The sequence below is a fragment of the Peromyscus californicus genome, unplaced genomic scaffold (genome assembly GCF_007827085.1).
Source record: "Peromyscus californicus insignis strain IS unplaced genomic scaffold, ASM782708v3 Scaffold_3__1_contigs__length_106647218, whole genome shotgun sequence".
NCBI lineage: Eukaryota > Metazoa > Chordata > Mammalia > Rodentia > Cricetidae > Peromyscus > Peromyscus californicus.
This window is the reverse complement of record NW_026294551.1, coordinates 71,591,905-71,617,576: the sequence shown is the minus strand read 5'-3', so window position 1 is coordinate 71,617,576 and position 25,672 is coordinate 71,591,905. Positions and strand designations below refer to the sequence as shown.

Sequence of the window (25,672 nt, the reverse complement as noted above, 5' to 3'; positions counted from 1 at the left end):
GCGGCAGTCAGCGCCTGCGCAGCGCCCGGGCGCCGCTTCCCTGGGACCCCGAGCGAACCTCGGTTTCCGCCGTCCGGAACCACCGGAGGGTGGTCCCGGGTTTCTACCGGAAGTCTTAGCCGGCGTACCTACCTAACTGGAGTCCCGAACCGCAAGTCCTATCTATAGTCCTGGGTCTCAAATGTTGAGGCTGGGCTTGGGAAAGCTGATGCTGGAGGAGCGCCGCGAGGTCCAGACCAGTGTGGACTACAAAGTGAGACTCTGTCTCAGAAAATAAACAAAGCTGGGCACTGTGGCACCTGCCTATAATCCTATAATTATAGGAAGATCATTAGTTCAAGGGCACATAGTGAAGTAGGCCAGCCTGAGCTATTTGAGACCTTGTCTCAAATAAACAGAAACAAAAACAAAACGGGCGTTGCTCAGCGGTGGAGAGGTTGCACGCGCAGGTCCCTCGGTCCATCCCCTCGGTCCATCCCCAGCACCCGAAAAATAAAAATTTCAAAAGACCGTTACATGTACGTGGCTCAGAGATTCCGTATTTCCTGTAATGCTTTTTGAAATAGCAAATAATGTTTAAAGGCAGAGTCCTGTGGCAAGGGGTAAAGTGCTTGCAATGCAAGCATGAGGACCTGAGTTGGGATCCCTGGTACTGTTATAAAACAGGCCCGTAACTGCAGCACGGGGGTGGGCAGTGCATGAGGATACCCGGGCGTGCTTGCCAGCTGAGGTCGCTGAAAAGCAGAGCGCCAGGCTCAATAAGAGACCATGTCTTAAGAGACTAAGGTGGAGAGTGATGGAGCGAGACAATCAAAATGCTCCACACACTTGCGCAACCACACCCGCGTACACACGTTCACATTACACGTACACAACTTTAAGATTGTTTTTTGTCCTTGACAGTCGCCTAACCCTGTGCTTCCACAGCCCCCGGACCTGCTGCTCTCTGTGAATCGCCCCTCTTTAGTGGTAAGATGGAGTAGGGAGTTGTGTATCTGCCTTAATTAAAAAGGGTGAAGGAGCCGGGCGGTGGTGGCACATACTGTGAGTTTGAGGCGGGAAAAAGAGGGGGAGCAAAGGTACAAAAGGAGAGGAGGTGGTAATCCCCAAACTGAAAAGGACTAAATTTTTTAATTTTAATTTTTAAATTTTTAAAAAATTTTATTTTTTTTTTTCTTTTTGTTCTTTTGAGACAGGGTCTTCGGTACCCCAGACTGACCTTGAACTCCTTGTGTCAAGAAGGACATCTTTCCACCTCCTGTGTACTGAGATTACAGGTCACCACCCAGGGTCCTCCTCCATCCCCTCCTTCCTTGGAGCAGAATAAAGAAGACTCTCTTCTCTCTCAGATCTGAGGAAGACAAGCAGCTTTTTACTGCTGGTTTCCCTCCGGCCATTTATGGCCCCCTCTTCCGCCTCCCCCACCTTGCACAATCTAGCTTTGTTTTCTTTACAGCCTTGGCTTGAAATCGTGTGTTTGTGTTGATTCTGTCTCCTTTCCCCTATCTCTACCTCCCCCAACGTTTAGGATAAAAGCTCCATTGGACTCAGGACTTAGTCCTCATCGCTACTGGAACAGAATAAGCACAGAGATGCTGGGAGCTGACCGACATCCTCTGCTTATAAAAGAGGAAACTGTGGTGCACAACCTGCTGAAACACAGCAGGGAAGAGGGCGGTGCAGAGTGTGACACCAGCCGGTAGGGGCATCGTGACCCTAGCATCTTGGAGATGCCTGGCGGTGTCTCGGGAGCCTGGGTGGTCCTGGCCCCACGCGGAAGTCGCGGGGGCGAGAAATTGAATGAGCCCTGCTTGGGGCTAAGAGCCAGAACTGAAGAACCCGAGCAGGCAGGACCTCACAAGCTTTCTAGAACGCCCCAGGCTTTCCCACTTCCTCTCCCGGGATGCCTCACCATCAAGCAGGGTGTGAACAAAGCCGGCTTCTACCGGAACCTGGGGCGGCTCACATTAGAACCTTTGAACCTTTGTGCCTTTCTCACGACGTGGCGGGACTCGCGTTCCGTATTATTCTGTACTTTTCCTATGTATGAGTTTCCTTACTCGCTTGATTCTGTCGCTCCTTCCTCTTTCAGATTGGACTTCTGGTTTTTGTTGGAGCAGAGTGCTTCAAAGTGGAGTGATCAAAAGCTGTTTCTCAGTATTTTCTTTCTTTTGGGCCAGTTTCCTAGGAGATGTTTATTTACTGGTTTTTTGAGACAGGGGTTCTCTGTGTAACAGCTCTGGCTGTCTCCTGGAACTCGCTTTGTAGGCCAGGTTGGCCTCAAACTCACAGAGATCCACCTGCCTCTGCCTCCCAAGTGCTGGGATTAAAGCCATGTGCCACCACTGCCCAGCGAGTTGATTTTTTAAATTAAAGAAGAATGGAAAAACGAAGCTAGAGAGATAGTGTAGTTGGTGAAGTGTTTGCCATGCAAGCTTGAAGACCAGAATTCAATCCCTGGTAACCACCCAAAAAAATCTACCTGTACCCCCAGCACTGGGGAGGCAGATAGGTAGGTCCTTGGGTCTTGATGGCCAGCAAGGATAGCTAAAATAATGAGACCCAGATTCAGTGAGAGACCCTGCCTCAAAAAAGGTGAAGAGTGATTGAAGAATATCCTCAGTGTTAATCTCTGACTTCCATGTACACACACAAACAGGAAAGCCCTCGGTGTCCATTCTATTTTAGAAGGTAGTGCAAATTGTGGCTTATTTTGTCCCATATTTGGAGGTCAAGCCAAACAGCTCTGGTTAAATCGTGTCCCTGCCTTAGGCTTTCCCTTATTCTATAGGGTTTTTGTTGTTGTTGTTGTTGAAAAACAAATGATTTATATCTGGGTCCCCACTCTTTCCACATAAGTATAGATTTATTTTTACACCATTTTCTATCGTTTTTCTTGTTATTGTGTAATGTGATATATTAAAGAGGTGTGATTAAATACCCCCTTGTTAATAAAGAAGGAAAAAAAACCCTGCAAGGTTTTTGAGAAAGTAAACTGGGGGTTACATATGCTGCACAGACTTACATTCAGGCAAAACATACATTTAAAAATAAAAATCTTGTTAAATAATGAAAACGTGAGCTGGGTGGTGTACATCCTGGCCCTCAAGAGGCAGAGGCAGGTGGATCTCTGAGTTCGAGGCCAGCCTGGTCTATAGAGTAAATTCCATGACAGCCAGGAACTCAGAGAAAGCCTACCTCAAAAAAATAAAAATAAAAATAAAAAACAATAAAAAATGTGAGGTCCTTCTCCACATGAAGGAATTCAAGATGGTGATTGTAAACTAACACCACGTCTGGGGTCCCGTGTGTGCACAAGTTGTACACACCCATTTCCTTTACTCAGGGACCCCTGTGCCAGCTCACCTATCAAGCTCTCCAGGATTGCATCCCTCTCTTCCCTTTACTCTCCTTCTGAGTTCAGGCAGGACACTGTCTTTCCTGGAACTCATCCCATACTTCCTGTTATATCCAAGTCCAAATTCACTTGGGGATGCCCCTCCACACTACTCAGAAGCATACCCCTCTGACCCAGCCTGCCCAGCATTTGGGGAGCCTTACCTCCCACCTCACTGCTTAGAATAAATAAACTGTTCTTCCTGGGAGCCCCAGAGATCCTCACCTCTTAGATAGGAGCCTCTTTTGTCTCACGAATTATATATACTCTTGGACTGGGAATGTGTCACTTGGTGGAGTATTACCAGGAAGCCTTGGGTTCAGTTCTCAGCACTACTTAAACCAGATGTGATGGTGACATATGCAACCAGCACTGAGGAGGTGGAGCCATGAAAACTGGAGGATCAGAAGTTCAGGTCGGGGTGGAGAGATGATGGCTCAGTGCTTAAAAGCATGTACTGCGCCGGGCGGTGGTGGCGCACACCTTTAATCCTAGGACTCGGGAGGCAGAGCCAGGCAGATCTCTGTGAGTTTGAGGCCAGCCTGGGCTACCAAGTGAGTTCCAGGAAAAGGCGCAAAGCTACACAGAGAAACCCTGTCTCGAAAAAACCAAAAAAAAAAAAAAAAAAAAAAAAAAAAAAAAGCATGTACTGCTCTTGCAGAGAATCCGAATCCAGTCCCCAGTACCCACTCTAGGCTACTCAAAACCACTAGCAACTGCAGCTCCAAGGGCTCTGATGCCTTCTGTCCTCCTCAGGCATCTGCACACATGTGCACAGACATGCATACACAGACACATACATCAAAACATAAATAAAAATAAATATTTAAGAAAGCCATCCTTAGCTACATAGAATTGGGGTTAGCCTAAGCTATATGAGACTATGTCTCAAAAGTAAGAAATACCTGTTAGACAGTGGTGGTACATGCATTTAATCCCAGCACTCAGCAGAGGCAGATGGATCTGTGAGTTTGAGGCCAGCCTGGTCTACAGAGTGAGTTCCAGGACAGCCAAGGTACACAGAGAAACCCGGTCTTGTCTGGATTATCTTTTTTCTGTTTACAAATATATATATATATATATATATATATATATATATGTATAATTTTTATTTATTTATTTAGTGTGTGTGTGTGTGTAGGTGCTTTCTCTGCATGTATGTCTGTTCATCATGTGCATACAGTGACTGTGGAGGCCAGAAGAGGGCATCAGAACCCTTGGGCCTGGAGTTACAAGTGGTTGTGATCCACCTTATAGGCATAGGAATAGAACCTGGAACCGGAAAAGCAGCCAGGTAGGTCTCTTCTGCTGAGCCATGTCTTCAGCCCTGCATCCTCTTCATCCCCTGCTTGGCCCTGCTATCTAAAACAGCATTCACTAGTGTAGACTTGTCTTCATCCTCTCCCAAAGACACTGTCTCCCTCACTTATGAACTGCATTCGGCCCAAGGTCTGAACAGTAACTTAGTCCTAGAGCCCTGAACTTGGCACTGACTTGACCTAGAACCAGTGCCCCTAAATAGCTCAGAGTTAAAACATTCCCCAGGCCCTCACCTCAAAGCCATACTAGTTAGTGGGGGAGTCTGGTCACCCTTGCTTCCATATTCTACCTCCCTCACTCCCACCCCCAGGACTGGAGCCAGAGCAGTCTGAAGGGAAATGGAGGCCACCACCTGCTTCGGCAATGCTCACAGCCCAATGCAGTCAGGTAAGCCAACAGTTATTAGAGCAGTGTAGAGACACCTGGGAGAGACAGGCATGGGGGGGACTCTGCAAAGTTTTCTCTGAGAAGCAACATCCAAGTGCTGGCTACCTCTGTGTGGTACCTCAAACACAGAGCTCAACCAGGGGAGCCCTAGCTCCCTCCCCAGCCGAGCTCAGGGCCTGCTCAAGCCCCCCCCCCCCCACTTTTTTTTTTGTTTTTCGAGACAGGGTTTCTCTGTGTAGCTTTGGAGCCTGTCCTGGATCTCACTTTGTAGACCAGGCTGGACTTGAACTCAGAGATTTGCCTGGCTCTGCCTCCCGAGTGCTGGGATGAAAGGCGTGCGCCACCACTGCCCCGCGCCCCCTCTTCTTTCATCCTCCAAAAGCTCCAGAAAGTACCATGTCCTCTCCCTGTAAACTTTGGTCTGGGCCAAGGCAGACCAGAGGGCTCTCCAGAGCCAAGAGGTGCTGCCAGGATCACTGAGGTTGGAAGGTCCTAGAAGGCTGTTGGTTAAGTGACAAGCTCAGAGGAAGAAACACTGGATGAACAGGAGGGATCCAAGGAATGGATCTGGAAATAGCGTGAGGTGCTCACTGTATTTTCACATAGAACTGGCTGGGCCAGGGGTCCTCCAGAGGCCACAGGGACAGACTTCTCCAGTAACTGTGACAATGACTTCTATGACCAGCTGGCCCCAGAGCCACCCAGCCTGCTTGGGGACCAGGGAACTGGTTTGCCGAGCAAGGATGAGCTAACAAGAGATCTGGTTCTGGGCTGCCCTCCCCCTCTACATCTGGGCCTGGCCTTGGTTTCTGGCACCACTGCCAAGTTTTGGTACCGCCCACCCACCCCCGCTGGCTCTACTGGCCAGCCCAGGTCGTAATTGCTGGGTGGGGAAGTGCACCGTGGAGTGGGTACACCAAAAGGTGGGCACGTGGGCACCTGGCCCGACTGGCTCCTGGCCCTGGTGAGGAAGTAAGGCAGACGTCAGGCCAACACCTGACCTGTGAAGGGAAGAACTGCTAGGGGCCTGCTAGCCCAGAGACTTGCATTTGCAGGGACCTAAGAAGTGGAAGCGGTTACCATGGTCGGTGGGGATTGGATTGCCTAAATCACTTCTGCTTTTCTTCGGGTGGGGACCAGAGCTCAGGTGCGGGCCTGTGAGTGTGTGTGTGTGTGTGTGTGTGTGTGTGTGTGTGTGTGTGTGTGTCAGCTACTCCCAGAGAACTGTCTGGGATGCAGGATCTACCTAGTGTGACAAGTGCAAAGGGCTGAACAGTTGGGAAGGAATGGAAGGGAGAGAATCAGGAAGTACTCCTGGCTTCCACCCAGGAGCTGGCTTTTACAGCCAGGGCCCCAAACACACCCCCTTGAACACACCTACCACCCCCAAGCACATCTACACACCTGCCACTCACAGATCATAAACACAGCATCCCGAAACAGACAACTCACACCCAATCCTCCACCCTAAAAAAAGGTGGGGCTCATCATTCAGGTGTCACAGCCCAGAGCTGGTCATCTAAAGCCCTGGCACCTACTTGCTGGGTCTCAGAGGCTCACAGTCATGGCCTGAGATCTAGAGTCCTGTGACAGGATTCTTGAATGGTGCCAAGGAACGGACTGGAGGCAAAAAAAAAAAACCTGGGTGTGTTCAGTTGGGCAGGTGGATCTCTGTGAGTTCAAAGTCAGCCCAGTCTATATATTGAGTTCCAGGACAATTAGTGCTACATATCGAGACCCTGTCTCAAAAATCAAAACAATGTGGTCTACAAAGCAAGTTCTAATACAGCCAGGATGGTTACACAGAGAAACCCTGTCTGGAAAACAAAACCAAAAAAAAAAAAAAAAAAAAACAAAAAAACCAACAACAAAACAAAACCAAAACAGCTATGTTCTCCCCTGGAGCTGGGAAGCACACTGAATTTGCCTTGTGTCTCTAAGGCCACAAGGACCAAGCATAGCACTAGGCAGACAGTGAGTTTGTGGTAGCTATTCCCATGATGCATCTGTAACAAAGCGATGTCTCTCCAGAGAAGCGGTTCTCAGGCCCTGAAGTCGAGACCCCTTTGGGGGGTGTCCACTACCCTTTCACAGGGGTCACCTAAGACCACTGGAAAACAGGCATTTACATTACGATTTGTGACAGTAGCTATGAAGCAGGAATGAGAATAATTTTTGGGGTCACCACAGCATGAGGAACTGCATTAAAGGGCTGAAGAATTAGGAAGGTTGAGAACCACTGCTCTAGAGGAAGGGACCCCAAAGTGGAGACGCACACCTATAACCCCAGCGTCTGGGAGGCAGGGACAGGAGGATTTTGAGTCCAAGGCCAGCCTGGGTAACACTGGGAGACCCTGTCTAAAACTAGGTAAAAGAAAGCAGGCAGGCTAAGGTGTAATTAGCACAGGTCTGTAATTCCAACACGTGGGCAGCAGAACCCCTCAAGGTTGGCCTGGTCTACACAGAGTTCCATGTTAGTTTGGTCTACATAGCAAAACCTTGATGCAAAAAAAAAAAAAAAAGGAACAGAAAAGGCAGGTAGAGGTATCAGCTGAATCAGTCACTACTAACCCAAGGGGAGCCAAGCCCTCAGGATGCATGACACTAAGGTAGGAGTGACTGAAGGGTTTCACAGGATCCAGGACCAGCTTTAGCGGAAGCAGAGGTTTAAAGGGTCAGTTTAGAGGCCAGGTACAGAATGAGGGGCTCCTTCCCCAGAGCTTTCTAGAATACAAACCAGACCTTCTGCATAAATAAGATACCCCACAGGCCTCTAACCGCCTATGGAAATGACCCACAGTTCCTGCACCTGCCTCTGGCCCCTGGCCACGGAGGGAGGGGCACACCACAGCTGGGGATGGCAGAGCCCACAGGAACTTTTAACATGTTCCAGAGGAAACTGTCTTGAGGTGGTTCGAAACCCAGCAGCTGCCTGGGCACCCAGGGTCTAGACAGCCCACCAGAAAAACACTTCATGTTCTGCAAATGCCTCAGCCGACCAATCCTTTTGTTTGCCCGGTACTGTTTCTTCTCAAACGTCAGACGGTGTTGAAGAAAGGGGTTGCAGCCCACACAGCAGCTCAGGACTGTGTGGTATAGAAGCAAGGCAGAGCACTCCTCCATTCTCCAACACGCAAGATCTGAGACTGCACGGGGCACACACTCTTCCCACCACCACGACTAGGGAAAGGGGCACAATGTTCCAAAGCCTGGAACATCTGATCATCCATGATCCCTGGACTCAGGCCAAGGACAACGTTATCAACTGGGCCTCCTTATAGAAAATGCGCTTTTATTCTGGAGGAGGCCAGTCTTCCCACCCCTGGCTCCTTCCATGGAGGTAGACCTCATGCCAGGTCTCCAGCTACCCGCCCTCGCTCCTGCCCTTCTGCATCCTGGGGCTGAGGCTTCGATGGCTCCAACCTACTTTACCGGGTCACACCCACTGAAGGGAGCAGGGCTGGGCCCTGCCTGGGTCTGTTTCTCTGCCAGCCAGACTTTGCTATAGCTTCTGGAGCAAGGCACCTTATCCAGCCCATTGCCTGCTGGAGCCCTCCTCTGGGTGGGCCTCCCATCCCTGAACTGGCCTCCACAGATTCTGCCTCAGACCAGTGCAAGGGAGGAGCCTGCCATCTCCTGGTATCTTCTTGACAGCCTGCCTGCTGTCAGCACACTTGGCTAGCGTCAGATTTTGGAGGACTCCAGTCGGGGACTCCAGGATGTAGGGGGCTCCCGCAGCACCCGCAGCTCCTGCTCGAGTGCCTGGTTCCGGCGGTACATGTCCATGTAGCCCCCTTGGATTTCTCGCTGGTAGCGCAGCACCCTCTCCTTCTCCTCCTGCCAAGTCTGCCGCTCCTGCTCGAAGCGCAGCGCCTGCTCCTGGCCACGCAGCCGCTCTTGCAGCAGCTCAGCCCGCAGCTGCTCGGCCCCTTCTCGGGCTTCGCTGCCTCCTGCCTCCCCCCGCAGTCCCCTGCTCTTGCAGTCATCCGTCTCGCAGCTGCCTGGGGCTTCCTCCCGAGGCGCCTGCTCTTGCAGGCTGCGCACCGTCTCCCGCAGCCGAGCCAGCTCGGCGTCCTGAGCCTGGGCCTGTGCCCGGCTGCCCCGAAGCTGCGTCTTCAGATTGAAGATCTCAGCCAGCTTCTGGGCCAGCTCCGCCTGGACTTCCCGAAGCTGCTGTTTCAACAGACTAATCTCCGCCGTCTTCTGGCACACCTGGGTGTAGGGACAAACCGTGAGCAAAGGCCAAGCACAGAAGGATACTGGGGCCGGCTGCAGGGTAGAGGCAACAGGGTATGGGACCAGGACAGAAGCTGATGCCTACGATGGCGTCCTACCTCCCATCGGGCTTCCTCCTCCGCCCGGGCACTGGGGTCAGCCTCCACTTGGGGACCAGAGGTCCGAGGCTCCGGGCCGAGGCCCTGCTGAGCCCGCAGCTCCTTGCGCAGGCGCCGCTGCTCCTGTTGGGCCATAAACAGCTGCAGCTGGAGGTTGCGCTCGCTGCGCTCGGCTTTCTGGGCCACCTCATGCAGCCGTTCCACATACAGGCGCTTCAGCTCAGACAACCACAGCCGCTGGCGTTCCTCTAGCACCTAGAGGGAGGAAGAGGAACTGGTTAGCGGTGGCGGGCACAGCCTCGCTCAGATTTCCACCGCTAGCCGGCCCCCTCATAACAATGCTCCTTTGTGCCCACAGCCTGCCACCACTAAACCTAGGTGTCTGCTGCACCCAGGCCACAGGGCCCAGCGTCCTGGCCACATGTGCTTCACACCCAAAGAGGCTCTCCACAGAGAGCGTTACTAACACATGGTCTTCACAGAGACTGTCTCCCTCCTTCCTACACAATTCCCAGACAGAACCAGAGTGACAGGGCATCTCTGATACGTAGTTGAGGGATAGCTAAGGTTAGAATTCTCTTTCTTTTCAGGGCTGAGACTGGAACTTCGGGCCTCACACATGCAAGGCAAGCACACTACCCCTGAGCTATAGTCCCGGCCTACAGGTGTCTTCTCTGTCTTCCTTTAAGACCAATGGGAGAAAGGACACCATCAGGGGCATAAACGTCCATCTCACTGCTCTGGTCCCACCCTCCGCTGCCTCTATCGTACAGCTGCCCCTCGATATCATACTGTGTTTAGGACTTGGTCATGGTTTGTCCCCACCCCCAACTGTACCAGCCATCAGAAATTAATCTGGCCTATATCTCAATGCCAAGGGACAAACTACTCCAGGGCAGGACTCCCTCACCTGGGTAAAGGGGTTAGAGACATCCTGGTCACTGAGGTCCCTCTTGAGTTCCTCGCAGGTCTCAGGCAACATGGCTACCTCCTCACCAGCGGGGCAGGAGAACTCGTAGGGGGGAGGTGGCTCAGGCAGGCAGCTCAGTACAGCCAGAGGTCCAGACTCCTTGGGGCTCCTTGAAGCACGGTCCAGTGAACCCCCAAGGTGATTAATGTGGCCCAAAGAGGAGCTGAAGGGGCCGGGGCCAGTGCCTGGACTCCGGCCAAAACTACCCCCGCTGGAAGAGTCCGAAAGACTGGGCTCAGGGCCACCTTCATCTAGGCTGAGGGCGTGAAGCAACTGTGCACGGGCCTGACTGGCCCGAGGCCCGGGGCTCAGGGGTGGGTGGCAGGCCAGCGTGTGCAGACTGCCATTGCTTCGCCACAACTTCTGGCCCTTGTGGGCCGCCAGGCTCTGCATGGACAGGAAGCCTTTCCCAGTGCCCACAGGAGGCTTGAACACCGACGGACGAATTCGGCACTGCCAGGAAAAGAACACAGGCATGAGTAGGGTTGGCCACTTTTTCCTGCCTACCTGAGGTTTCTGAAGGTCCTCAGGATCCCCTCTGAGAATACAGGGTACATGTCACAGGGAAGCAGTGGTCAAACTTCAGGCTGGCCCCTATGGAGCAGACTCCTCACACTTCCAGCCTGCCCTAGCCTATCGTCAGGGCCTCCCAGCTGACCACCCAAGCGTCATGGTCTCCAAGTTGGGCCCAAACCCCCACAATAGAGGTCGGTGCACCTTGTCAAAGCGACCCCGCTCAGGCAGGGAAGTCTTGCTGAAGTCACCAGCCCGAGGATGCTCGCGGTAGTAGAGGGTGGCATAGTCCGGCTCATTCCGAGGCACTCGCTTACTGCTCTTGCCGTCCTTCTTGGGGAGATGCAGGTAGCTGAAGAGCTCACGCTGGCCCAAGCCTTTCCGGAGGAGCCCATCAGCCTGCCGGGAGCCCCGGGACCCAGCCAGTGCAGCCCGAAGTTCTTCGGGGGAAAAGTCCTGCCGTTCCAACAGGCTGCCCACGCTGCCCATGGCAATGCCAGCAGGGCCGGAGGCTGTGGCCATGAAGGTTCAACAGGGCACAGGCAGCTGACTCTGAGAATCAGAAGGCTCCATTAGTGGCAGATGGGCACTCAGTACCCAAGTCCCCAGATGCTCTAAAGCCAGACACGTGCCATCTGTTAGTCCCCAATTTGCCCAGGCCCATCAGAGGCAGATATGCGTGAACAGGATAGGATTCACAGAATGGCAAGGGAAAGGGTACACTGAACACTGTGTCACACTAAGTCTAAAAAAAAAAACCACGGGGCTTCCACTGGGACACCGAAAGGAACAGTTTCAGATGGGGGTCTGGTGTGCAGTGTAGAGGCAAGGCAGGAAAGGGAGACCCTCAAGCAGTACGACAGGGCCCTCCTCCTAGAACTGGGCCAGCACAGGGCAGAGGGTGGACTCAGGCAGTCTGCCCCATGACCCTGCTTACTTCTGACAGGTTCTCCACCAAATCTGTGGCATGCAGAGCAAGCACACTGAACCAGGACTGGAGATCTGTTCCTCTGTCTTCTCGAGGTGGGAAGCCCCTCTTCCCTCAGAGGGTCAGAGGTCTCCCCAAGGAAACATCTGGAGTGGGTGGGGCTGGGGGAGGGTACAGTGGGAGGGATATACTAACAGGAAAGGCCCACAGGGAGGAAGGATGGTGACCACACAGGAAGGGCCTAAGGGGAGGAACAATGGCTCCTGTTTCCGGAACAGGTGTTCAGATCCAGGCAACGATGGGAGGCAGAGGGAAGAAGCGGTTGGTGGTGCTCTGTGATGCCACTGAGTTCTGCCGTTAGCCATCACCAGCCATGTCCCCAGGACCTTAGCCAGGCCTAACCTCTGTGAGCCTTGTCTTCCCCGGGAGCAGAGAAAGTCAGTGGCAGACAGCGTTTATCACTTAGGGATGCTGAAAAAAAAGGTGTGAGATAATGTGGGCCAGGCACCTAGTCCAGGCCTGGCCTGAAGCCACGGTCAACACTGAACACCCAAGGCTAAGTTAGTCACACACTCCAACTCCACACCAAGGGACCAGGCTTATGGACTCTCTCATGTGTTCTGGGGCCCAACACTCTGGAGACTGGTGCCTGTGCCACACCCATTGCCTGGCATACGGTTAGTGCAAACAACCGGCGCTGAGTGGCACCTTTTCTGCCTCCCACCCCCACACACAGCTGCTCCCGATGCCAGGCAGATGCCTGGCAGGCAGGCTGCAACTGGAAGTACCCACCACCACCCACCCAATATGCTTCCGGGACACCCACTCCCACCCCAAACAATGGTTTAGGAGGCTCCATCCTCAACCATTTCCAGGCTTTGTGTTTGGGAAGACAAAGCTCTCTCTGGTAGAGGGAGGGCAGGCCTTGTCCCTACCCCACTCTACAGCCCTCGATTGCACCCTCGGCAGAAAAGAAAAAAAAAAAAAAACAACGTTGTGGTCCTCTTCTGAATAACTGTCTTACACCACTCAAAGTGGGGTGCAAGTCTGAGCTTGGACACTCTGCCCAGTCCCGTGTGAACAGAGTCATACCCTTCTAGGGATATCACAAGTCACGTAAATTCAAGAGATTCAACCAGGTTCTGGGACTACCATAGTAACATGGCACTTTGTAGGAGTCTCCAGGGGGCTATGGCCCCAGTACCCCTCTTTTTAAAGGCAAGCTCTTGGAGACGCACAGAGCTGGGCAGTATAAGAACGCATGGGATCCCAACACCAGGGCTGCCAAGTGTCTGACAGGACTCAGGATGGCACCCACAACCAAAAGAACTAGAACAGGGTCACCTTGCCTCGGAATTCAACATTGCCTCGCCCTGACAAGCCCACCCTGTGAGACATCACTGCATTCGAAATGTTCTTTCTCTCTCCCTCCCAGGGGACCCTAAATGCCTGTCCCTGCATCTTGCCTTGCCTCTCTTAACTTCCATCAGGATGATTGACAGAGAGGTAACAGGGATGAAAGGGCTTTGTGAACTGTTAAGTCCTGTGTGCCCAGGGCTTGGGGGCACTGCCAAACATGCCCACTTCACCCCAAACACACACACCCTCACCTTCCTCTGTGCAGATACTCACTTCCAGTCTCAAGAGAAAAAACTGACATCCTATGGCGCCCACTATGTAAATAGCTCTATACAGAACACAGTGTCAGAGTATGGGTCCACAGAGAAACGTGTGTTCGAGGACAGTCGTATCCAGCAGCGGACAACACAGTTTGTGCAAGGTCATCCACCATCCACCCATCTCACATTGCACTCACTGCCTGCTCCATCTGCGGGGCTGAGGCCCCAGGCCACCCAGGTCTTAGTCTGGAGACAAACCCTCCTCCTGAAAAATCCACCCTACCTCTGCCCCTCCCCCAATACGCACATTCCTTCTTGCCCGTTGCTTAGAAGCCTTGGGATTGCCTGCTCAGACCAGGGCAGCTGTGCAGGCTCTATGGCCTGTGATTTGATGGGGGTGGAGGAGAGAGAGCTGGCAAGTGCCTCAGAACCTCTGGGGGACCAGAGCAGAGCAGAAAGCGGGGGTTTCCACCAAGTGCCTGGGCTGTGCTGCCACAGTAGGGCGCCTATCTTAATGCCTGGGGCTCTGTAAGGGGCTGAATACACACCATTACCCAGCTGGCCACAGCAGAACCCCTTCATTCCCATCTGCCTCTGCCCCCACGTAATGCCAGAAGAGCAGAAATCCCTAAATAGAGGTGCTCAGTGACATATAGTGGGGCACCCCAGCACCAGACCCTGGGTACCTCTTCAAAACACACCTGTGAATACGCTTACTTTTTGCTTCACTGGAGGAAACAAGGAGACCAAGAGGGAAATGACATGCGTGACCAAGGTCATGTTCAGCTGCACGGGAGGAAGTGTCCTGGCTTCAAAGACGCAGCTTTCCTTGCATTTCCTTTGAGTTGGGGCACCTCGGCCTCCGTGTGGTAGGAGTACTGTCTGGCTGAACTGCCATTAGTCCCATCCCCTGCCATTAGACCCAGGGGAGGGTCACACCACCTGCTGGGGGGGATCAGCCCTTCTGAGGGGTGTGTCTGCAGCTGCCCCAGAGGAATGAGACTGGAATGTCCCAACTCCAAAAATGGGGACAGCCTGAGAGGTGGTGGGGGTGGCTGGCATACCCTGCCCCCTCGGCAGAATTATTCCGACTCGCTCAATGCACAGGGCTTTTTCAGTGTTTCTCAGCTCTTCTATTTCATAATGTCACATCCTCTCTCCACAGTAGTCGGTGGAGACAGACAGGGCAGTAAGGATCCTTATCTACAGATAGGAAACTGAGGCTTAAAAGGAAGCACGACTCGTCTAAGATCCCACTCCGAGGGCCAATCTGGATTCCCCCAGTAAAGCCCTCTATACTACACCCAGCTGTCCCAGCTAGGGGTCACCTTCCACCCGCATACACTGCTGTCTGTGTAGCCTTCCCAGCCCCCATGCTTGTTTCTCTCAAGGGCATCTACGGATAGGCTGGGTGGGATGGAACTTCACCCCCTCCCAGGATCTCTCCTAGCCCGCCCTGGGGGAAGAAGGTAGGAAGAGATAGTGGAAGTGGCGATGGCTTAGAGACTCGAAGCTCTGGAAACTGCTAGAGGCGGTGTTGGGAGCTGGCTGGTCGCTTTCATTCACAGTCTCGCACATACACACCCACACGCAGCCAGTCGGCAGAGGAGCCCTGCTTGGGAGAGCCTGGGAGGAGGCTGATCACCAGGTCCAGGAGGGCCTCCCGCCTCTGCTCCCTCCCAAGGACAGTCATGACCAATATGCACTTCTGGGGTGGGGACGTCCCAGGTCCCCATCTGAATAGAGACAAGGTCCCGGTCCTCACTTTTGTCAAAGGCTGAGGTCAGGACTGGAACAGAGTCCCGGACCTCGGGACATCCCCTATCCGCAGGTCGCTGGCTGAGGACTAGACAGGGTAGGGGGCTGGAGCAGGAAGAGGATACCTTGAGGGCGAGGGCAGGTGAGCGGTGTCCCCGGGAAGGCGGCAGAGAAGACAGGTTGGCCATCCCGATGGAACTACGCCCGGGCAGGCAGTAGGAAAGCGAGAGATCCCAGAACTGCGGGAGGCCCCAGAGCTACCCAGGGGGGCGGGGTGGGGTGCACACATCCCGCCCGCCGTCTGCCGGGCCTGCCTGGAGCTGCTGCAGGGGGCGGAGGCCGAGGTCAGACTCCTGCGCCAAGGGCGCCAGCCCCTCCTAGCTGCGGCGCAGGGGTCTCGGGCGATGCTCCACGGAACGCTCACGTACAGGTCAGCCTCGTGCGCGGGAGCGGAGGACACCGGGGCTCGCACCGCATCCTGCCATCCCCCGCCGGGGTCCGACAACGACCTCGGCGACCCGCCCTGCCCACTTACCATGCTGGCGCCGAGGATCTCAGGGCGCGCTGCAGTCCCCAGCTCGGTCTCGAACCTTTCTCCTCGCAGGCTCTTCGGGCAGGCGCGGGAGCCGGATCGGCGGGCAGAGGACGCGCTGGGCGACACTCTTCTCCTGGCCCCAGAGGCGGAGGGAAAACCCGGCCTGACTCACCCGCGCGGCGCGAGCCCCAGAGCCCGGCCCGGCCCCCGGATGTGGGAGGCGGACACCGACGCCGCCCCCGAGCGACCTGAGCCCCGCCCCGGCTCGGGGGTGCAGCGGGGCGATCCCCCGGTGCCGCGCTCGCTCGCGTGCAGCTGCACCGCAGACCGGGACCCGGCCGAGGCTCCAGAGCGCGCGCCTCCCGGCTGCTCCTCCTTCCTCCAGCTCCGGGCCTCGCCCGCCTCTCCCGGTTTCCTTCCAGAACCAGCTTCCAAACTGGCGCGCTGGGGTGGGGCGGTCACGTCTCTGCTCCTCGCCGCCCCTTTCCCAGGTGAGCACCACTTTCCTCCGCTCTGAGAGCCGAAGAGGTGTAGTCGTTGCGTCTCCAGTCGTTGGCAGCTGGATCGGGAGCAGGGCTTTTATTTTGGAGGGAGGTTAGTTTGCCTCCGATGCCTTCTAGGGGCGGCAGGTTCAGATGCCTTCAGGGGCCAGACCGATAATGTAAATGAGTCACATGGGCCGGGTAAGGCTGTAGCGGGACGGAAACAGAAGGCTGGACACCCAAACACGTTCAAGTTCAGGAAGTTAGAACGCCCTTTCTCCCTTAAAAAGTTAATTACAGATGGGTGAGGATGTGTGTGTGGGGACATGACTCTGGTTAAGAGCAACAGAGGATCCGGGTTTGGTTCCCAGCACCCACGTGGCGGCTCACAACCCTCTGCAACTCCATTTCCCTGGGATCCAATGCCCTGGCCTCTGGGGGCATTGCACTCACGTGGTGCACATTTACTCACGCAGGCACACACATACACGTGTATGTGCACTTCCACTTCGAGACAGGGTTTCTCTGTGTAGCCCTGGCTGTCTAGAAACTCGCTCTGTAGCCCAGGCTGGCCTCTAACTCAGAGATCCGCTTGCCTCTGCCGCCCGAGTGCTGGGATTAAAGGCACACGCCACCGCCTGGCCTCGTTTCATTTTTAAAAGTAAGTTAAACGGATTTTGGGATATTACCTAGCACTTCCATTCCTGGGTGTATGGCCAAAGAAACTGAAATCAGGTATGTCAACAGGTACTTGTACTCAGAGATTCATGACAATACTGTGCACAGTAGTCAAAAGGAGGAAACAGATCAACCTCTCCATCGATAAGGGATAGTGTGGTCCACCCGTACAGCGGAATATTATTTACCACAGAAAAGGGATAAGTGCCATCCTGTGCTACAACTCAGATAAAACTCTAAAAAGCGATGCCAAATCCACGAACTCACCCACAAAAGGCCACGTATGGAGTGATTTCACACATGTGAATTAGGTAAACCCTTATGTACACACTGCAGATTTGTGCTGCAAGGAAGGAGAAGTGAGGGTGATTCCATACTAGTTGTGGGGTTTCATCTTGGTGTCAGGCAGGGGTTGAAGCACTTTCTGCCATTCTTTTTGAAATGTCTCAGAGGGCTGGGTGTGGCTCAATGGTAGAGCAAGCACTCAGAGTGCACCTGAGGCCCTGAGTTCAATTCCCAGTACCCCAAATTCAAATGGTAATGTATCATGCAAAACTTACTTCATTTAAACAACAAAACAAGCCAGGCGGTAGTGGTGAACTTGTTGTTTTGTTTGGTTTTGGTTTTGGTTTTTTCCAGACAGGGTTTCTCTGTGTAGCTTTGGAGCCTTTCCTGGAACTCGCTCTGTAGACCAAGCTGGCCTCGAACTCACAGAGATCCACCTGCCTCTGCCTCCCGAGTGCTAGGATTAAAGACATGCATCACCACCACCCCGGCTCAAGAACATTCTTGAGGAGAGAAGAGGTCAAGCTAAACTCTGAATTCTTTTTTGTTTGAGAAATGGTCTCCTGTAGGGCAGGCTGCCCTTGAACTCATTTTGTAGCAGAAGATGGATTTGAACTCCTGATCCTCAGTTTTCCACGTTATAAATACTGGGATTGTGCCGGGCGGTGGTGGCGCACGCCTTTAATCCCAGCACTCGGGAGGCAGAGCCAGGCGGATCTCTGTGAGTTCGAGGCCAGCCTGGGCTACCAAGTGAGTCCCAGGAAAGGCGCAAAGCTACACAGAGAAACCCTGTCTCGAAAAACCAAAAAAAAAAAAAAAAAAAAAAAAAAAAAAACTGGGATTGTGTGTGCCCTAGCTCTTTAAATACTTACTAATTGTTATTGTTGTTGTGTGATGTGTATGCATTTGCATGTAGGGGGAGGTCAGAGGACAACCTTGTGAAGTCAGTTTCTCTCTCTGTCCCTTTACATTAGTTCTGGGGATTGAACTCAGGTTCAGTCAATCAATCAGGTTCAGCAAGGGCTTTGCCCCTTGAGCCCCCTCTCCTGCCCTACCTGTAAGTGTTGAGGGTGACTCGGGTTCAGTGGGATCCAAGCCCACCTCTCCCCTTCCTGGATCCCTTTCTTCTTTACAAATGCAGTAACTTATCCACGTTCCTCTGGTTTCTTCCCGCCCTCCCCAGTGTTCTTCCCCTATACAGGGCTTGCAGTGGAGAGGGAAGGTGGTTGTGTCTCAGGCATCCCAGGAGGAAGGACTAGATCATAGGCCCCTCCCCTCTGGAGCCCAGATATGTCAAGAATGAACACAGGAGAGAGGGTGGAGGCTCCTGGCTGAACAGAACACTCAGAGCTGGCCTCAGGTGAGGATCGTGGCTGGGCTGTGGAGCTGAGGGGCTAGAGCAGAGGCAGAGGACAGCTTGAAGAGAGGTGTCCTTTGGGGAAGCAAGGGAAGGTCAGGGGCAGACTACTTGTCTCCACCTTCTGCACTGGGTAGAGACTCCAGACTGCTAAGACCACCCTCCTGCCTCTAGAGAGCTGGCCTGACAGATACTGCCTAGCTTTGAGCGTGTTGTTACCCTGGTAACCTTGATGGGGAATGGCAAGGCAGACAGGACCAGCTGACCCTGTAGGGAAGTAGGCTCAGTCATAAGCCAGTACCTTCTCTTCCCCTAGCACCCTGACCCTGTCCTCCGTGTGTTTGCAAGGCTAAGGCCTAGGACATGTCATTGAACTCTTGGATGTCCTCGGTTCAGCCCTCTCTGATGGAACACTTGGGGTACAGAGCGGGGGACATGATCTGCCTCCCCCAAAGGGCCCCAAAGGGTCTGCCTTTCTGAGGTCTTAGAGAGAAGGTGGGCTGGACAGAGGTGGGGGGGATCAGAGGCCATCAGTAGACCAGGCCGCTTTCCTCTCACCCCAATTTTGCCTCACATCGAAAGAGACTAGACTCACGTAAGGAGTTGGCCCTGGGGAGGGGGGTGTACCCACTGAACTCTGTCCGCCTCTTGGGTTCATCATGTAGACACATATACATGAGTCTCTGTCCTCACATTTGACAGACCTTTGGATTTGGCATGCAAGCCACGCTGTTCAAAGGAGTGAGGCACTCCGGGCACCAGGCCAGGGCTGAAGTGAAACCAAATTCCCTGGGTGTACCTATTTCCTGGATTCGCTAGCCTTGGACAATTTAACTTCCTTCAGTTATCTGCAACCTGCAAGTGCCCAAGACAGTAGGGTCCTAGGGCTACCCATGGGGAGTGGGAGTTTACCCCGTCTCCAGCCGCCACCTCTGGCCCCGTCACCTTTCTTCTCCACGGTTGCGACAGCCCTCCTGGGCTCCTCTTCACTCTGCCCCAGAGGAACCTTCTAGCCCACACATTGGTCTCCAGTTCTCCGAAGCCCGAGAGGTAGACTCTCAGCCTCCGGATCGGTCCTGCCACTCCTTCAGACTGAGACCCTAGCATGACTGCCATCACCCATGTCCTGGGACCCGCCTCGGTCTCCTCCGCTGTAATTGGCTGGTTTGGGGGTCACCCACTATCTTCAAGGTCTCTCTGCCCACCCTCAACAAGTAATTGATCACACCGCCTCCACTCTCGGCCTTTTCCTTTTCCCAGTTGCCCTTTTACCGAGTGCCAGCATCTCTGGGTCACGTGACCTGTCTTGTCACGCCCAGAAAATAGCAAACCCTGAACACGTAGGGACTGGTGCCCAGTCCAGAGTCCCCCAAGGTCTTGGAGGGGCTTGGGAAACACCATCCCAACATATTACAGTGACTGTGCGGGCTTCTTTGAACTGAGGCCTGGGAACAGCAAGAGGGGACCCTCCTGACTCCGTGAACAAGCTGGACAGCCCTGTTTCTAATTTCTGACACGGGGTCTCGTTATCTAGCCCAGGTTGACCTGGAACTCACAACCCTGCCTGCCTCTGTAGTGCTGTGAGTACAGGTGTGAGCCTCCATGTCCGGCTTCTGTATCTAACAAGACAACCTTGATTCACCACGAAGCTCCTCCATTCATCTTCCTGAATTTGTCCATACCCATCCTTCCATCCCAGGAGCCGAGAGCCGGTATCTTTTCTGTAGCACCAACTGTTTGTAAGGATATACAGTTTTTCTCCTTTTGTTTGTCTGTCTGTTTGTTTGTTTGAGGCAGGGTCTCTCTGCATAGCCTTGGCTGTCCTAGAACTCACTATATAGAATAGACTGACCTCGACCTCACAGAGATCCACCTGCCTCTCTCTCCCAAGTGCTGGGATTACGTGTAAGCACCACCACACCTGGCAGTTTTTCTTTTCTTTCTTTTTTTTTTTTTCCAAGTGGAGGTCTCATGCACCCCAGGCTGGACTTGAACATGCTATGTGGCCAGAAGACCTCACACTCAAGAGATCCACCCACCTCTGCCTCTCAAGTGCTGGGGTTGAACCCAGGGCCTCGTATATGCTAGGCAAGCACTCTACTAACTGAGCTACACCTCCAGTTTCTCCTTTAAAAAAAATTTATTTATGTGTATGTGTGCCTGATTGTATGTGCCTCATGTGCCCAAGTAGGCCAGAAGAGGACGATGGATTCCCCAGGAGCTAGAATTCGAGGCATTTTTATACTGCCTGGTGTGGGTGCTAGGAGTCGAACTTGGGTCCTCTGTAACTCAGGAGGTGCTTAATCGCTCCAGCCCCAGTTTTCCTCCTCTTAATCTGTCTAATGACAGTTTAATTGGTGGACCGACCAAGAACTTAGGAGGGCAGAGAGAAGCCATCTGCTCTCACTGCGGTCTCCTCCGGGGCCTCACGGCTGGCCGTGCTCCTCTCCACACACCATCTGCCCCCAAAGGAACTTCACGGCTCTTCTAACCAGGAAGAGAATGAAGAAAGGTGGGTATTGCCCTGGACCCTGGCTTTGGAACTGGCTGGTGATCTTTCTGAGTCCCGGATTCTTGGCTTTGTGAAACAGGACAAATCACTAGATTAAGTTCACTCAGGTGCACGAGCTGGCGCGATATACAGGGACTTGACAGCCCTGAGGCCCCCACCCTACACTCCTCACCCTCCCTCCTCTTCTCCCCTGTCCCCTTGGAGCTGAGCCAGCCGCAGCCCGACAGAAGCTTTGGGCTGTGTTGGTGGCCACTAAGGACCTCACCCCTTGTAAAGGGCAGGCCGACGGATACCAAGTGGATTTGGAGGACTCTGCCCTCCCTAAGCCGTCAGAGCTGGAAGGAGCCTTTGCTCGGCTCTTCTTCTGCAGTCCGTCCTCTCTCGGTGACCCGGTGACCTGGGCATCCCCCAGCAGGCTGTGGGTGGAAGCTGAGACCTGCCAGGACTTGCTCAGGTGCCTGCCCTAGGGCAGGCAGCTCAGACCTACAGGAGCCAGCCAGTATGAGACCCGCCCCCAGAAGTCCAGGCCGCCCAGCTGGCCCACCCCTGGGCCACAGGGAGACCTGGACCAGCCAGTCCAGGAGGAGCTGCCAGGCTAAGTGGTCACAGCACTTTGTTCCAGTGCTGTGGAGGCCTGTGCTCCAGGCTCTTGAGGGTTTGGGACCTGGGCTGGGGGTCTGGCCTGTAAGGCAGCATCAGCACACTCTCCCCTACCTCCTGAGGCTGAGGTGGCACTTTGTATATGAGGTTTATTTTCCCACGATGTTTTAAAAGGAAAGGAAAAAATCAGCTCAATAAAGCGAGCTTGGATGCTTAGGTATTGTTCCTGACTACTAGTGAGTTTCAGGCCAGCCTGGACTACATGATATTGTGTCTCAAAAAACAAAAACAAAACATTCAATTATGTTCTAAGTTGATGATGACCTTCAGCTAGTACTCATAGGTCCAAACCCTCCTACCTCAGTACCCCAAGGGGCTGGGAGTATAGGCGGGTACTCCTGTTTATTTAACCTTTTTTCCTAAGAATTGAAGCCAAAGCCTCACATCTTCTAAACCCCTGTAACAGGCTGTACCCTAGTTACACCCTCAACCCTCCTGGGTTATTTCAAAACCAATTCCAGATAATAAATAGCATTTCATCTATAAACATCTGTTTGTTTGGTTGGTTGGTTTGTTAACTGTTTTGAGACAGGGTTTCTCTGTGTAGAGCTGGCTGTCGTGGATCTCACTCTGTAGCCCAGGCTGGCCTCAAGACCACAGAGATCCACCTGCCTCTGCCTCCCGAGTGCTGGGATTAAAGACGTGTGCCACCACCACCCAGCTTCATCTGTAAACATCTTAGGGAAGGCATTTTAGGTTGTACTAATTATGCTTTTATTTGGGAGCTTGGTGGGTATTGAGCTCAGGGCTTTACATATACTCAATATGCTTGCTTGGTCTTTTTTTTTTTTTTGAGACAAGGTCTCACTGTAGACCTGACTGGCCGTAAATTCACAGAGATCACCTGCCTCTGTCTTCTGAGTGCTGGGATTAAAGTCGAGCATCACCACGCCTGACAAAAGCAAGCTTTCTACTACCAGGCTACAGTGCAGCCCTGCATTTGTCCTGCATTTGTTTTTCCGTATGACTTCACAGGCGTGAAAAAGCAAGGCTGTGGGCTGCCAGTGGGCAGCGTCTGTAGGCGGAACCTCAGCAGTCAGGCATTCTCTCTGCTTTGCCCTCCCGCCTTTGACCACTGGTGACAGACACAGGAAGATCTCCCCTGTAAATTCCCTCAGAGGAAAGCCAGGGGGGGAAAAAGGCCTTTGAGGATGTATGGGGACGATGGCTAAGATGTGGAGCTCTGCCTCAGCCCCCAAAGACATTCTACCCCTGTGGGGCCAGGCGGTGGTAGCACACGCCTTTAATCCCAGCACTCAGGAGGCAGAGCCAGGCGGATCTCTGTGAGTCCAGCCTGGTCTACAGAGAGAGTTCCAGGGCAGGCTCCAAAGCTACACAGAGAAACCCTGTCTTGGAAAAAAAAAAAAAAAAACATGGGGATAGGGGAACTTCAGGCTTGACCTGTAGAGTTGTGGTGTCAGGGTCTCAGTCATGTAGCCCATATACCTCTCCCTCCTTTCACACATCCACGGGCAGTCTGACAGCCCAGCCCTCCATGCTCTTGGGCTCCTTTCTCCGCCGAGTACCACAGTCCTTAAAAGTCTTCCAAGCACCACTTTCTCTCCCGTACATCTGGTACTAGGCAGAAGTTTGTCTAGAGCCCAGTTCTGTTCTGCTTCCCTAACCCAGTGTCTGGCACATGGCCCAGCTCCTGGCTTCCTTCCCAAACCTGCAGCCAGACCATGTGACAGCCACTGCCTATCCCCAAACATTCACAAGACCCCACCCAAGAGAGCCAGACAGCTGCACACACCCTCGCCTGCCCCGCGCTGCCACGCACTGCCATACGACTGCCCCGCGCTGCCATACTCCTGCCCGGCAATGCCGTATTCCTGCCCGGCCCGCTCTCCAAGTTTACCAGAACAGCAGCTTTCCCCACGCTGCCTCTGCCCAGAGCCCACCACACAGTTCCTTAGGAAGTTCTCAAGGCATGGCTTTTGTGATGATGCCCTTGGCAGGCTGATGGTCACAGGACTGTGGTGTAGAGAGGTTAGGGAAGGCAGGCCTGAGAGCTGCTGCTTACCTGTGCCCAGCCCTCTTGCATGGCAGAGCCTTCACACAAATGTGTTGAAGGATGCAAACTTGACTACTGCCTAATACAAGGCCCCGGAGCTCAGTCAGTAGAGCATGAGACTCTTAATCTCAGGGTCATGGGTCAGCTGCCAGAGGGGCTCCATTGAGAGGGAAAAAACCTATACCATCCCCTCGTTGAGCCACTAGCTACTGGAAAGTGCTGAAAGCCAAGGTGGGAGCCTGCAGGTGCCAACAGCTGGACATTGTCAGCTACCTCTGCAGCTGGGCAGCAGGCCCTGTCTTGAAGGAGTACATCACTTTGTCCCACCAAGTTACATCAGTTGCTGTGTGCCTGGCAGACATAAGACATAAGAATGGAAGCTGCTTGGTGGTGGGGCCGTGGCCTTCCAGAACACAGCTTTTGTGTGCATGTGAGTGTGTATGTGGTGCTTGTGTGTGTGGCCTTTGTGCACATGTGTAGGGCCAGTGGACATCAGGCGTCCTGCTCTGTTACATTCTGCCTTATTCCTTTGGACACAAACCATCCTTGCAGAGGCCCCAAGTTCAATTCCTAGCCCTTGCATCAAGTGGTTCACAACCACTCATAACTCCAGTTCCAAGGCCTCCAGAACACCGGAACTCATATGTGTATAGCCACACACACAGACACATGCACATAGTTTTAAAATAATAAGGGCTGGAGAGATGGTATTGAAGGCTAGGCTCACAACCAAAATAAAATAATAAAAACTATCTTTTTAATTTTAGGTTGTTTTTTTGTTGTTGTTGTTTTTCAAGACAGTTTCTCTGTGTAGCCTTGATTGTCCTAGAAGGCCCTCTGTAGACTAGGCTAGCCTCAAAGTTCCCCCTGCCTCTCCTTCCTGAGTGCTGGGACTAAAGGCATGCGCCACCACTGCCCAGCTATTATGACCATTTTAATGGTCATTTTGGTTCCACTTTGTCCCTAGCAAATGTATTCTCTTAGTCTTAGAGGATCTCTGTGAGTCCCAAGACAGCCTGGGTTACACAAAGAAACCCTGTCTCAAAAAACAAACAAATAAAACTAAAAAAATTGTGACATGTATTCGTGTGTGTGTGTGTGTGTCTCTGACTGACATGCATATGGAGATCAAAGGACATTTGTGGGAGTGGCCCTCTCCTGACCTGTAGGTCCTGAGAATCACCGGCCTTTACCTTGGGCCATTTTGCTGGCCTTGAATTTTTTTAAAACTTAGTTTAAATATAAAAGCCCATAGGCCTGGACATGGCACCACAAGCTGTAATCCCAGTATGAGAGAAGCAGAATCACTCTGAAGTTCAGAGACCAGCTGTCAGACACTGTTGGTATTGTGACACCCTGTCTGTGTTCTTACTGGGAGCAGACTCACATCTTATTTCAAGTCTCTTCCAGAGCTCCCTGTTCTGGGTACAGGCTGGCCCCTTTACCCTGTAACAGGGTGAAAGAAAATCAATGAACAACTACTTGTATTTTTAAAAAAATGGTGATGGGCTGGGCAGTGGTGACACACACCTTTAACCCCAGCACTTGGGAGGCAAAGGCAGGAGGATCTCTGTGAGTTCAAGGCCAGCCTGGTCTACAGAACGAGATCCAGGACAGGCACCAAAACCACACACAGAACCAAACCAAACAAACAAACAAAAAACATGGCGTGTGCGTGTAAAATTCAAATAAACCAACATGGTGACTTGGGGCTGAGGCTCAGCATTAACACAGGCTGCTGTTACAGAGCCAAGTTCCAATTTCTAGCACCATGGCAGCTCACAACCCTCTGTAACTCCAGTTCTAGGAAATCTGACACCCTCTCCTGGCCTCCTTGGGCACAGGCACACAAGCAAAACATCCATACACACAAAAAAATAAAATCAAAACTTGAAACAGTGTGGCCATAAGAAGAGCTGGAGC

General features: G+C 53.0%; 1 protein-coding gene and 1 long non-coding RNA gene across 8 annotated transcripts; one reads left to right on the top strand and one right to left on the bottom strand.

Moving 5' to 3' along the window:
• Positions 1-137: 137 nt before the first annotated feature.
• On the top strand, positions 138-2,977 carry LOC128122409 (uncharacterized). 2 transcript variants are annotated; one of them, XR_008222423.1, is made up of 3 exons: positions 138-253; positions 904-969; positions 1,197-2,977. It is a non-coding gene; the product is annotated as an uncharacterized LOC128122409 (long non-coding RNA). The 2 variants fall into 2 exon arrangements; XR_008222422.1 differs by having other exon boundaries at positions 151-969.
• A 4,522-nt stretch (positions 2,978-7,499) lies between these two features.
• Positions 7,500-16,191, bottom strand: N4bp3 (NEDD4 binding protein 3). 6 transcript variants are annotated; one of them, XM_052757944.1, is made up of 6 exons: positions 15,762-16,191; positions 11,859-12,320; positions 11,126-11,473; positions 10,349-10,861; positions 9,439-9,693; positions 7,500-9,316 (listed from the first exon to the last, which is right to left on the bottom strand). In XM_052757944.1, the coding sequence occupies exons 3-6, from the start codon at positions 11,441-11,443 to the stop codon at positions 8,789-8,791; spliced, it is 1,614 nt and encodes a 537-aa protein (XP_052613904.1). In that variant the 5' UTR covers positions 11,444-11,473; positions 11,859-12,320; positions 15,762-16,191; the 3' UTR covers positions 7,500-8,788. The 6 variants fall into 6 exon arrangements, with proteins under 6 accessions (XP_052613904.1, XP_052613906.1, XP_052613905.1 ...); XM_052757946.1 differs by having other exon boundaries at positions 12,252-12,320; XM_052757945.1 differs by lacking the exon at positions 15,762-16,191 and adding an exon at positions 15,352-15,549.
• Positions 16,192-25,672: the final 9,481 nt, after the last annotated feature.

What these genes read in the sequence shown, in the direction of transcription:
- N4bp3 (XM_052757944.1), bottom strand. Translation starts at nt 11,443, where the DNA reads ATGGCCACAGCCTCCGGCCCTGCTGGCATTGCCATGGGCAGCGTGGGC. An exon ending in AGCGGGGTCGCTTTGACAAG is followed by an intron (nt 10,862 to 11,125) that starts GTGCACCGACCT and finishes TTTTCCTGGCAG; the next exon opens with TGCCGAATTCGTCCGTCGGT. An exon ending in AGGAGGAAGCCCGATGGGAG is followed by an intron (nt 9,317 to 9,438) that starts GTAGGACGCCAT and finishes CCCTACACCCAG; the next exon opens with GTGTGCCAGAAGACGGCGGA.